The sequence below is a fragment of the Filicampus tigris genome, chromosome 3, assembly GCF_054856515.1.
Source record: "Filicampus tigris isolate MCC_2025a chromosome 3, RoL_Ftig_1.0, whole genome shotgun sequence".
NCBI classification, from domain to species: Eukaryota; Metazoa; Chordata; class Actinopteri; order Syngnathiformes; family Syngnathidae; genus Filicampus; species Filicampus tigris.
Window position 1 is genome coordinate 11586769 of NC_141219.1, and position 12313 is coordinate 11599081.

Below are 12313 nucleotides of genomic sequence, written 5' to 3' on the forward strand. Positions count from 1 at the left end.
GGTGTGCCTTCGGAGGTTATCCAATTTCACTTTATTGGTCCAAAACATATTTGTTTAAGAAAATATGATCTTTCTATGCCAGCAACATATACTGGAGTGACAGGCAGAACAAACAAATTCCCTTCCACTAGATTGCAGAAGGTACAATCAACCTGTGTATCCAGTTATTTCCATTCGTTCGACCATCTGTCTCCCTCTGTTGAAGAGATGCGAGATGGTGGGTGTGAAGAGGTAATTTTCTTTAATGGGAAATGTAGGTATTGCAAACGTGAAAAGGTCAGATTTTATGGGGAATGTAGGTATTGCAAACGTGAAAAGGTCATAAATAACAGCCATGCAGTTCTCACCTCAGTTTTATTTATATAGCGTGTTCACAACAGTTGCATCTGTTGGAGAGACGAGCAGTGGATGCACGCATGTATGAACACAGGGGGGCGCCAAAGGGTATTTCATAAAAGGCACAGCTAAAACCACACAGATTGAGATGCGACCCTAAACATTAGAACAATGGCGTGCCGGCCACTCAACCACCACTAATAAGCAATTATTTGATAAGGGAAAATTATACTAGAAACACATCTTGTTATATTATTCTGCAGTTCTACACCACTGAAAACTACAACCACATAAGTCTTTTCGCAACACTGTATTATTAAGATGATAAACGAAATGAAGTGTGGTGGGTGTATGTTTAACAAAGTGCCAAGAAAAAAAAGGATTAGGAGAAAAGAGAGTTTAAATACAGAGGATTCTGTGAACTTTTGAGTTCACACAGAGTGGAATGTTTGTGGACGGGGGTGAGGGGGGTCGGGGTTCAGTTGAGGGGGCAGGGGTGTGCGCGCAAATACCCCATTTGGTTGTGTAACTAAATCTCGCGCGATTTCGTAGACGTGCTCCCACTTCCATTTACATCACAGCGCAACAGACTGAACGTGTACGTGCTGGTCTGACAGTGCACATTGAAGCACAGACGAAGCTGCTGACACCATGAGGCTGCTCGCTGTCACCGTCGGCTGCTTTCGGAACCAGGTACGGTCAGTTCGGACGCCGGAGCGAGAGTTCACGTCCATTTCAGCAACTTTTCGCGATGGTGGAGCTCTCGCGCTGGTATGTTCATTGTTTATTTACAATCTGTGTGCGAGCTTCCTTTGTTTACTTCCACTCAGCGATGCTCACCAACTTCACTTGTTGATTTGACATTGTTGGTTGCAAAGTCCGTTCAGAAAATGTACATCTCTCATTCAAAGGTTAGTTATGTGCCTATCAAAACGTTTGTTATCGCCTCAAAGTTTTATAATACAGTTAAGGGGGCGTAGCTACCTGTGGTGGTCTAAAGACCTTAGGGCAGACCGTACTGACGTATTAATTATATTACGGATTAATGATGCCGTTGAAAACATTATTATTTTGCCTTTACAAAATTAAGTGAAAAGTACAGTACCCGAATTGCCTCCAATACAATGTACAGAAATAAAGAAAATGAAGTTTTAAAAACAACACGCACACGCGCGCGCACACGCGCGCACACACACACGCATACACCCCCCACACACACACAGACGCGCACACGCACACGCTCGCACCCCCCCCCACACACACATACGCACGCACACAACTACACGATTTAACAAAATAACGGCCAGCAAAAAAAAAAAAGGCTGAAAGCGAATCCAAAAGCAGAAATTCAACGAATTTGGTTAATTTATTTATTGACCATAATCCCTCAAGGTGAAATTCAACTCTGAGTTTATATTTTGTATTGCACACCTCAGAGCAGATCACACTTGCGCAGGCATGCAATGACTTGGTTACATGGAGATATTCGTTTAAACGTAAAACAGTTGCTAGGAAGCTGACTCGCATCCCCCAACACTAGTTGAAATTTGTACATTCGTCCGCAGCGGGGCAAAGTAATACCGGTCGGTATATGATAACTGTACTATAACTTTAGGGATGCAACGATACCACTTTCTTTAGTATGAGTACAAGTGTTTATATTTTAGTTAATCATCAAGTACTGATACATATAGTCTTGCAATTTTGTTGTTGTTGTTTTTCCTTTCCTTCCTGAGGGTTAAGATCAGGGGATGTCGTTCATATTTGTCAACTGTGGACTTGTGAAGCCCTTTGAGACTTACTTGTGATTAAGGACTTTATAAATAAATTACTTGACTTGAATTGTGATGATCAAATATTGTTCAGAAACCCAAAACGATTTTTTTCTTGAACATGACACACGTTTCACTCAAATATAACACTATCTCGAGTTCTAAAAACGGCATGGTTTTCGTACAGTCTTGCCACACTTTTTACCAAAATGTAGCAGAAACTGCACTTAGTTGGGGAGAGGATGCAGTGCACTTGTGCGAGATTTCACCAATTTTGTTGCATTGTTTTCAAAGATTTGAAACAGTATTTGTAACACAAAAGTAAGTAGTATTTGCTTCTGGGATTGTTGTTCATTATCAATTCAGTATTGATCCTTCAACTGATGTAACTGAACATACTGTATGTACTTCCCCTCCACAGGTCATTATGGGCCGCCACTGTTAACATGTGCACCTTCTTTGTTGCAGAAGACATCACAGATCCAAAGGAAATGTGCTGGACTTCACCAAAACAGATTTGCGTTTGTTCGTTTACTCAACTCAGGCAAACCACCTAGAGGTGTTGTAACAGTACATCGAATGGCTGAAGCATTTTGGGGTCAGGTGAGGCTTTTTCACAGATTTTGTACTCCTTGTGCATTTCATTTAGGGTTTGAAAAGTTCTTCCCGAAGAGCGAAGGGGCTGCTGGCGCCAACAAATCAGATGACGGTGAGGAAGGTTTGAAGCAAAATAGAAACACTTTGTTGTTTCTGTTCTTCCATTGTGTGTGACCAATTTTCTGTTTCTTTGTACTGTAGATGCAAAAACCAAGGAGCAAGGGGAGATGAAAAAGAAAGGTGGTGAAGGACAACGAGGTGGAAAAAAGGACAAAGAATCATACTGGTGGGCACGTTTTCAGGTAACGATGAGGATTATAAACTTTAAATGTGTAAACTTTAAATCACTTCAAATACTGCATCAGTCAAACTCCTTTGGGTCCAATATGTTTTTACGTCTTTATCGACCAGGATCATTTTCCATTGGATGGAAAATCCCTATGGAACCTTGCAATTGGTGCAGCTGGCATGGCCTCTGCATTTTTCTACTTTTACTTCCGGGAGACTGGCATCCAGATATCCTGGAGGGACTTTGTGCATCACTACTTGAGTAGAGGCTTAGTAAGATATGCAGATTGTTCCATTTTTTTTCTCCTCGTATTTATGCTTCCAGCTGCAAGAACTAACTCTACTCTTCTTTTGCTGTTTATATAGGTTGATCACCTGGAAGTTGTCAATAAACAATATGTCAAAGTAATTCCTGCCCATGGTGTTAACACATCAGATGTGGTTAGTAGTACGGTAATAATGACTGTGTCATTTCTGAAATGTTTTAATTGCGCAGTGCTGTTAAATAGACAATGTGTAGCTTTCCACTTAGCCCTGAGGAAAAGTTGAAACCAAGACTGTCAAAAAATACGCGTACAGTACTTGTATAATCTTTCCACTCTTATAATAGTTTATATGTGTTTTGTTTTAGAGTTATTTGTGGTTCAATATTGGTAGCGTGGATTCATTTGAGAACAAGTTGGAAGCAGCTCAACAGGAACTGGGATTGGTCTCCACTTGCAAAGTACCTATTCTCTACACAAGTGAGAGTGACGGGTGAGAATTCTAATCCCGTGATTCCCAGCTCTCCTATTGGGCGTGGTTGCATCAGCCTGTTGTCTGCCCATTCATAGGACGCTCTTGTATAGCGTTCTCCCAACCTTACTTTTGGTCGGCTTCTTGCTGCTGGCGGGACCCCGCAGGGGTCGAGGACGAGCAAACCCCTTCAGTATGGTTCAGTCCAAAGCCAAGATAATCAAAGATGATGTTGGTGTTCGCTTCAAGGATGTCGCAGGCTGTGAAGAAGCCAAATTGGAGATTTTGGAGTTTGTCAACTTCCTGAAGAACCCTCAGCAGTACAAGGAGCTCGGAGCCAAGATCCCCAAAGTAGGCTATTGGAATATTGAATTTGGGTTTGTGTCGTAGGGAAAGTGAGATGTGTTTAAGTCCTTTCTCTTGGTGCAGGGTGCAATATTGTCGGGTCCACCTGGAACAGGGAAGACCTTGCTAGCTAAGGCCACCGCTGGAGAAGCTCATGTTCCTTTCATCACTGTCAGTGGCTCAGAGTTCCAGGAAATGTTTGTTGGTGTAGGCGCTGCGAGGGTTTGTCACATGTTTATATCTACATGCTTTACATTTTAAGCACACAGGAAATTGTAGGAAATTGGTGTCTCCCACACGAGCCATTTGTGGCCCACCGTCCACTCTTTAGTGGCACGTGGAATTTTCTAAAAAAAACAAAAAGCACCCAAAACACTATGACAAAAGTGTAAGCCCGTACCCCCCATTGGTGTGATGCCCTATCAACCGCTATGACTACCATTACTGCGAAAATAAATTGTTTTGGGGGGCTTTCTTGACATGCAGAGAAACTCTCTACAGATAAAATATGATCAAAATTTGTCTTCAAATTGCCTCTGTGGATAAAAGATGATTCAATTTCAGAGGCAAAATGGTTGGTTCCACAATCTAAAAACAGTTGGGTTAAAACTAACACAATTTTGGGTAAAAAATGGACCGATACACAAATTGGGTCAATTTGACCCATGTCTTGAATTGTTTTGTACAAAACCGCCCAATTTTTGCGGTTGTTTTGAACAAAACTACCCATTTTTGGGATTGTTTTCTGTAAAAACAACCCTGGAAGTTGGGTCAAATTGACCCAAGTAATGAATCAGTCCATTTTTGACCCAAAATTGTGTAATTTTTAACCCAAGTGTTTTTAGAGTGCACATTCTTCTGCACGTCAAGATCCTATTTGTGAATATATCACATTAGTGATCCTCAAGTGAACTGATATAAAGATGACCATCTTACTACAGATAGCTCTTGTTTTCGGTCTGAAAGTGGGCAAGATTTAGTTACACAACCAAGGGGTAGATTTATTCTAGTGGGATGCAGAGCTGCGGATAATCTCTAACTCCTGAAAATCCTAAACTATTTGCCTTGTAACGTTTCACAGGAAACTGGGAGTTAGCAGTTTTTCCAAAATAACTATTATATATAAGTAAAAATGATTTGATTGGAGCGGAATTGCTTGATGGAATTATAAATTAAAGTTGACAAATTTAAAAGTGGCCCCTGCATCCTTCGATTTTTCATAATGCGGCCCTTAGGAGGAGGATAAATTTTGGACATACCTGAGGATCATTACATTATGTTCTCTTTATATCCTGTCACCGTGGCCTCACTCTGGTAGATGCTGTGTGTCAATAAATCACATCAAAATGAAAAAAGCAACATGTCACAGAAACATCACGACCGAATTCACAGAGCTGTGGTGTCTTGTGGTTTTCTGTTAGCGACACAAACATCCTATTTTCTGCTATGTACGTCATCGATAATTAAATTGAGTTGTTGTTGTGATGAATCCAGAAAGCCTCAAATAAACAGACTGTCTCTTTGTTTCATTCTATTTTAGATCCGAGACATGTTTGCTATGGCACGAAAAAATGCCCCCTGCATCATCTTCATTGATGAGATTGATGCAGTGGGTAGAAAGCGGGGCAGAGGAAACTTTGGGGACCACAGTGAACAAGAAAACACACTCAACCAACTACTAGTTGAATTGGATGGTAACCAGATTGATTCTATTCTTAATATATGGGAGTCTCTCGCAACCTTTGTGTTACATTTATTTTGTTTCATTTCAGGGTTCAAGAGCAGCACCAATGTGGTTGTTTTGGCCGGGACCAATCGAGTTGATATCCTGGATCCAGCTCTGATGAGGCCAGGACGCTTTGATCGACACATATACATTGGTACATCATGTGCTGCTGTCTATAATTATATGACAGCACTCACTTTATAGCGCTGTCAATTAGTTTTTCAACATGTAAGTGATATATAAAATAGCTTCAAGGTTATTAGATTGGCCTGCTCCCTTCTTTGCACCTGTTCACTCTTCATGTCATAATCTGCAACCGTCTTGCTGTTTTCTTTTATCTTGGCGCTGAGCCTGTTCTTGATCTTTTGAAGCCCATCTTAAGATCTAATTTATGAAATGCATTTTTTACACTGAGGTGGGCAGTCTGACACTCTGACAAAGACAAGTAGGTTAAACCAGAGAAAGGTAGGATTAGACCCATGGAAAGTAAATGTAGCTGGCAATATTGTAAGTAAGTGTAGTGCTTGTGTTCTTGCTGTGTATCGAAGAAAATGTTGGTCAAAAGGTTTTTTGATATAGTTTCCCGGGGTTACACTATTCCCACAGTTTAATCTGTGCTTCTTGGAATTGCATTGCTGCTGTTTTTCCACTGTTGTATTTTCTCTCCAGGCCCACCAGATATTAAAGGCAGAGCTTCCATTTTTAAGGTGCATTTGAGACCTTTAAAGTTGGACCCAAGCATCCAAGTTGAGGCTTTAGCCAGAAAGTTAGCTGCACACACTCCAGGTTTTACTGGTAAGAGGTTATCATTTTCGTGTGAACACGGTTAATTTTGCAGAGTACGGGGGGGTTCTCCTTTTGGAGACACCAGTAATTTACAAACTCACATTAGGTGTAACATAGCTCATGTGGTCGAGTGGCTATTTCCAAACATGAAGGTTGTCGGTACATTCCGCAACCATTGTGCTACTTTTTAAATAAACTAATACAATGCAAGTAAAATTGACTCAAAAACTTTGTAAAATTTACTTTGAATTTCTGAGTGAAAAAACGAATCGTTTTTTTCAAGTAAATAACTCTACAAATGTTTTTCTTTGTAAAATTTACTCTGAATATTATTCTCTTCCAAATTTTACTCTGTTTAAACTGGAACCAAATAGTATTTTTAGAGTAAAATGCACACTATGAAATTTACTGTGTGGACATGACCTCTCTATAAGTAAGAATGACTATTTGATAATGGTATCAGTGTAATTAATGATTCTTTGTGTGTCTTAGGGTCTGACATTGCCAATGTTTGTAACGAGGCTGCATTGATAGCAGCACGCCATCTAAACCAGCATATCAGCACGAAGCACTTTGAACAGGCGGTCGAGAGGGTCATTGGTGGTGAGTTATCAACCACATTTGTGTCCTAACTATACACAATGGTGCTTTGAGATCCGTTGAATTTGTTCCATGAATGCTCGTGCTTCAAAACAAGCGTATCTCAAATTCTCCCCCCAAAAAACAACTAAAAGGATTCTGATGTTTTTTTGTAAGAAAAATAGCACACTATAAATGATAATTTATGAAAACATACAGTAATGACACAGTTAAATAGAATGTAAACAAATAGTTTGAGGCCTTTTTTTTTCGCTCCAGTTCAATAGACATTGTTCAGATTTTCCTGGTGTATCCACCTTGACTATGTAGGGACAGAATAATAGAGACATGGATATACTGCACATGGAGCTAGACTCAGCTCCTTGGTAGTCTGCAGTAATATTAGTCATTCTTTGCAGAGGATAAATAATTTATGCATGTGATTTTTTTTTATATTATCAGTCAACATGTGTTGCTCTGCCTTTTGTTACAATATCCATTGTATAGAAGGGTTGTAACATTGCGAGACAGTTGCTATTTGCTAGCCTGTCTGTGGCATTTCATAGTATGTGTTAGCACAGAGTCGTGTGGTTATTTGGATACTGCATATTGGCAGTTCACTATTAGCAAATTCATGTATATGCATTTTTCTGTAAAACGATCGCAGCTGTTTGCTGAGAAATTCAGGTGTTCTTGGCTTTTGATTTCTTTCTGAAATGTCTTAGGTGCCACAAAATGGCGCCGTGTCTAATAGGAAAAAAGTACATTTATGTCAATGAGCCATATTGAAAGGCCACACATCTTGACATTGTCATTGTCTCCCGTGTCAGAGAGGAGCTAAGTTTAGTTTTAATTGTTTATGGAAAGAAATTACGAGAGAGTCTTCGCCCCATTTTACCGTATGTACACAAGCACTTCCAGCATTTGAAAAAAAATCAAACAATCCGTCACTCATTTATTTGAGGAGTATTTTTATAAAATGAGTTTGAAATGTTACAAAGGTATTCTGGAATCGTACTTTATATTTATGGATATACTATTGATATAGGAAATTCGGGGGCAGCATTACATACCTGCCATTTTCCCTAGCTCCCATAAATAGCGTGGGATTGATGTTTTTTTATCTGAGCTGTGCCACTTTGGATCGGAAAGGCACATACTGGTTGAACTGCACATTTTTCATCTCAAGTAATTATTTTTACAGGTTCTTATGCAAAATTATGGTGGGAAAAAAATCATTTTTTGGGGTTGTCAGGTCTGGAGAAGAAGTCTCAGGTACTGCAGCTTCCAGAGCGGACCACTGTGGCTTATCACGAGGCCGGGCATGCTGTCGCTGGCTGGTTTCTAGAACATGCCGACCCGCTATTGAAGGTCAACCACTTGCTGTCTCTCTTGTCTTGTTATGATTCTGTTTTGTAAATGTTGTGAATATTTAGTATGGTGGTTTTCCTGTCCTGTCTGTGACTGCCATATTCTCATGAAATGGAGTATTTTCTTCTCTCAGGTATCGATTGTTCCTAGAGGAAAGGGGCTGGGGTACGCTCAGTATCTGCCCAAGGAGCAGCACTTGTTCACACAAGAGCAGCTGTTTGACAGAATGTGCATGATGCTTGGCGGACGAGTGGCAGAACAGGTTTTCTTTTGTCGGGTCACCACGGGAGCGCACGATGACCTTCGGAAGGTCACGCAGTCAGCTTACGCACAGGTGATGTCTGCAGCAACACGCAATGAAAATGTAAAACCTCACATTAGTTGACGGTACTGCTCTTTGTATGGTAGTGAACATAATGGCATGGGGAGGGATTTTTTTTGGTTGCATAATCCACATCACTTGAAGGATTCTTGGCATGATTCCAAAATTCATGGTTTCACATTCTGTTTGAAATGTCTGTTTATTTGTTAATGAAATTGACAAATTGATGAAAAAACACACTTCAAGAAACCCCCCAAATGCATTCATATTGTATTCAGTGCTTTTCTTGCTGTAATTACATGAATGAAACCACAAAATGAAATATTTCCGCACAAGACTCACGACTGCCTCAGTTGATCAGGCACCTTGTCGTCATTCTTCAGGTTGTACAGTTTGGAATGAGCGAGGCGGTGGGTCAGGTGTCTTTTGAGCTCTCACGGCAGGATCTTATGGTGACCGGGAAGCCTTTCAGTGAGCCCACAGCCCAACTCATTGACCAGGAGGTCCGTCTGCTCATTGACTCCGCCTTCCAGAGGACGCTCCAGCTCGTCAAGGAGAAAAAGGCAATGGTGGACAAGGTGGGAATTCTTTTTAACTACAAAGGACCAGAGATGGGTAGAGTAGACAAAAGTAGTCTTTGAAATAACTACTTGTGTAAGAATAAGTATTCGGTGAATCAAGTAATCAAGTACTGGGTAATTGGTGATTAATTTGGGATTCTTTTTTTGTTTTTTGAAGAGTGCATGAACATCAAACAGACAAAAATAGAAAATAGTAATTTGCAAATTAAAATATTGCCCAACAATATCACTTTAACAGTATGTTTGCTAATATGCAATAAAGGCAAATTCAGCCACAGCAAATGGTCGTAAATGAACTTTCTTTGTCTATGCGCAAAAAATCACAATTGGCTCACCAGGCGGAGATTATTGATATTAAAATCAGGTATCATTTGAGCATATTGTACTTGAACAGGTGGATTCACCCACATTTAACAGCAATGCTGAAGTGTTTCGTTACTCAAAAGCAATTTGAGGGCGGCCAACTTACATCTTTATCTTCAGTGCCGAGCATAAATTGCAGCTTGCTTCTCTCCTTGCCCTCGAATGTGCACAACTGAAATTTGCATTTATGAGCTGTGGTTGACCTGCTGGTTTTATTCCACAGAGAAATACATTTTGCCTATGCAGACCGAGACGGCCTCTTGTATGTTGGTCAAGTTCAGAGTAAAGTTTTTGTAGGCTGAAATGCCAATTTTTTTAGGGGCAGAAACAGATGACGGCTACAATGTATTTTTTGTTTTGCACAAGATGTCTTCAAGAGCTACCAAATATTGTGTAGATAAATGATTTACATTATTTAAATTTTGTCCAAAGTCCAAAGCCATAAGGAAAACTTTTTTCGCAAGTTCGCCCTCAAACCATCATGTCCTCAACCTGTTCCTGGAAGTCTGTTTTCCAGGTTTGATCACTTTAACGTTCCACATTTTGCATATTGAATTCATATTTTCGCTCACATGTCACAGGTGGCAAAGCGTCTTCTCGAAAAAGAGATCCTAGAGAGGTCTGACATGGTGGAGTTACTGGGCCCGCGTCCTTTTCGAGAAAAATCCACCTATGAGGAGTTTGTGGAAGACCTCGGGGACCTGGAGGAGGACACCTCCCTACCCGAGGGCCTGAAGAACTGGGACAGTGACAAAAGACACTTGCAGAAGGAGCAAAACAAATCCGCCGTTTATTTGATGCAGCGTCAAAGAAGATGACCTTCTGATTTTAGGTGAACTATCTTGACAAGGACAACAGTGATCATATTTATGTCATGTGCAATTGTTTTATTGAAGTCATGGAAATCCAAGATGGAATTTCAAGAATGCCACTCTTAGCCTGATGCCTTTTTTTTTTTTTTTTTTTACCAAGTGCACTAAATAAGCTATAACCATCAACTGTATTAAATCATGTTCTCATGTCATTTTATGGCATCATTGTATAAGATATTTATGGCATCATTGTATAAGATATACTCCTGAATTCACATTGCCTTAAAGTACACACATATAGCCGACTTTTGACTGAGCAGGATTTTTACACTGTTTAATTCATATATTTCTGACGCGGTGTTATGCCAACTCAATTATCTTTCTATTAGCATCTTTCAACCAGGCCTTACCTTCCTTTTTTTTTTTTTTAATAATGTACCTGTAGCATATCATCATTTCTACATGTAGGGCCTGATTTACTAAGATGCTAAATACTGGGTGCTGAATTGCGTGTTTGCACCAACAGATTGCACATTTTGCGTGTGTTATTCTAAGACCGTGTTCTTTTAGTAAGATTCCAAATAGCAGGCGTTAAATTGCACTACAACAGATTGTACGCTGTTGACAACAAGTGTAAAAGTCGATGAGACAACCATATTCAAATGGAGATTTTGCACTTTAGGTAGCTCTGATGGTTTTCACTACACTATATGAAAAATTTGGAAGTGCAGAGCAAGTGCAAAATGCCTTTGAAGTGATGGAATTGCAAGTGATAGTGGAAGAGGCAAACGTGTTGCTCTGTTACAAAAAATACATTGACCACAGATAATTTTGGGAAAGCCAGCAAGTGCATAAAATCAACATTTTGATTGATTTAACTCGCTTCGAGTGCGTGGTGACTGGATGTCCTTTTACAGTCGTAAATCAGGCCCTTAGTGTTTTCTGTGACTGATTTCATTCCAATTAAATCACATGTACTGTAGAATCATACTACCTCACAGTCCAATCTCCTATCATGACAAGTGCATTTCTAAACCTTATCCTAACAAACTGTAATCTGGTCATGACAGATTACATGTTCTTCTAAAAGAGGATTCCTGTTTGTTTTAAAATTGAGTTTGTACACAGATTGAACAGCATCACAGCTGTGCTCAACATTTCATGGATTTCAGGAATTTGAACATGTTTGACCTGTTTTTCTGCATCCAGTGCATTTTTGGTTTGATTGAGCTTTTTAAGGTTTATTCCTTTCTATTACTTTAATGCTATGTTGGTTTAAAGAACATTACTCCTTACATGTCTGTGAAGAATATTAGGATGTCCTTCTATACAGTATGTACAGTATATAAGGGCGCATTAGGATGTAATGAAGGCAAATGTAATAATGAACATGTGAAGCAATGGGGACACAAAAATAAACATTTTATTTCCATTGGCCTGCCTTTTTTTTTTTAAACATTTATTTAATCAGAATGTTTAAGAAGGATTAATATACTTGTACCTGTAAATTGTCTGCATGATCTGGTAAGAAACTTTCCATGGGGATTTTACATTACATTAGTTTGAGAATTTTGAAAATATTCAAAGTTGCTCACTTGAAAATTTTACAGTACCGGTAATTGATTTCTTTGAAGAACACAAAACATGATCGTTGAATATAATCAACACGTTTGCAATGAGATTCATTGATGGTGTATTGT

At 39.6% G+C, this 12313-nt stretch overlaps 1 protein-coding gene across 3 annotated transcripts; it reads left to right on the top strand.

Moving 5' to 3' along the window:
* The first annotated feature begins 943 nt into the window (after positions 1-943).
* LOC147149909 (mitochondrial inner membrane m-AAA protease component AFG3L1-like) lies at positions 944-12045 on the top strand. Of its 3 annotated transcripts, none has more exons than XM_086024863.1 (17): positions 944-1107; positions 2577-2667; positions 2758-2817; positions 2907-3007; positions 3117-3266; positions 3360-3434; positions 3625-3749; positions 3827-4079; positions 4158-4295; positions 5614-5767; positions 5846-5953; positions 6469-6594; positions 7078-7188; positions 8369-8535; positions 8669-8869; positions 9241-9435; positions 10383-12045. In XM_086024863.1, the coding sequence occupies exons 1-17, from the start codon at positions 988-990 to the stop codon at positions 10617-10619; spliced, it is 2412 nt and encodes an 803-aa protein (XP_085880989.1). In that variant the 5' UTR covers positions 944-987; the 3' UTR covers positions 10620-12045. The 3 variants fall into 3 exon arrangements, with proteins under 3 accessions (XP_085880989.1, XP_085880990.1, XP_085880992.1); XM_086024864.1 differs by having other exon boundaries at positions 945-1107; positions 2758-2826; positions 8420-8535; XM_086024866.1 differs by having other exon boundaries at positions 946-1107; positions 8420-8535.
* The last annotated feature ends 268 nt before the right edge of the window (positions 12046-12313 follow it).

Excerpts from the sequence above, each read along its gene's own strand:
- LOC147149909 (XM_086024863.1), top strand. The coding sequence starts at position 988 with ATGAGGCTGCTCGCTGTCACCGTCGGCTGCTTTCGGAACCAGGTACGG. Across the intron at positions 3,008-3,116 it reads ACTGGTGGGCACGTTTTCAG|GATCATTTTCCATTGGATGG; the intron begins GTAACGATGAGG and ends TTTATCGACCAG. Across the intron at positions 6,595-7,077 it reads ACACACTCCAGGTTTTACTG|GGTCTGACATTGCCAATGTT; the intron begins GTAAGAGGTTAT and ends TGTGTGTCTTAG.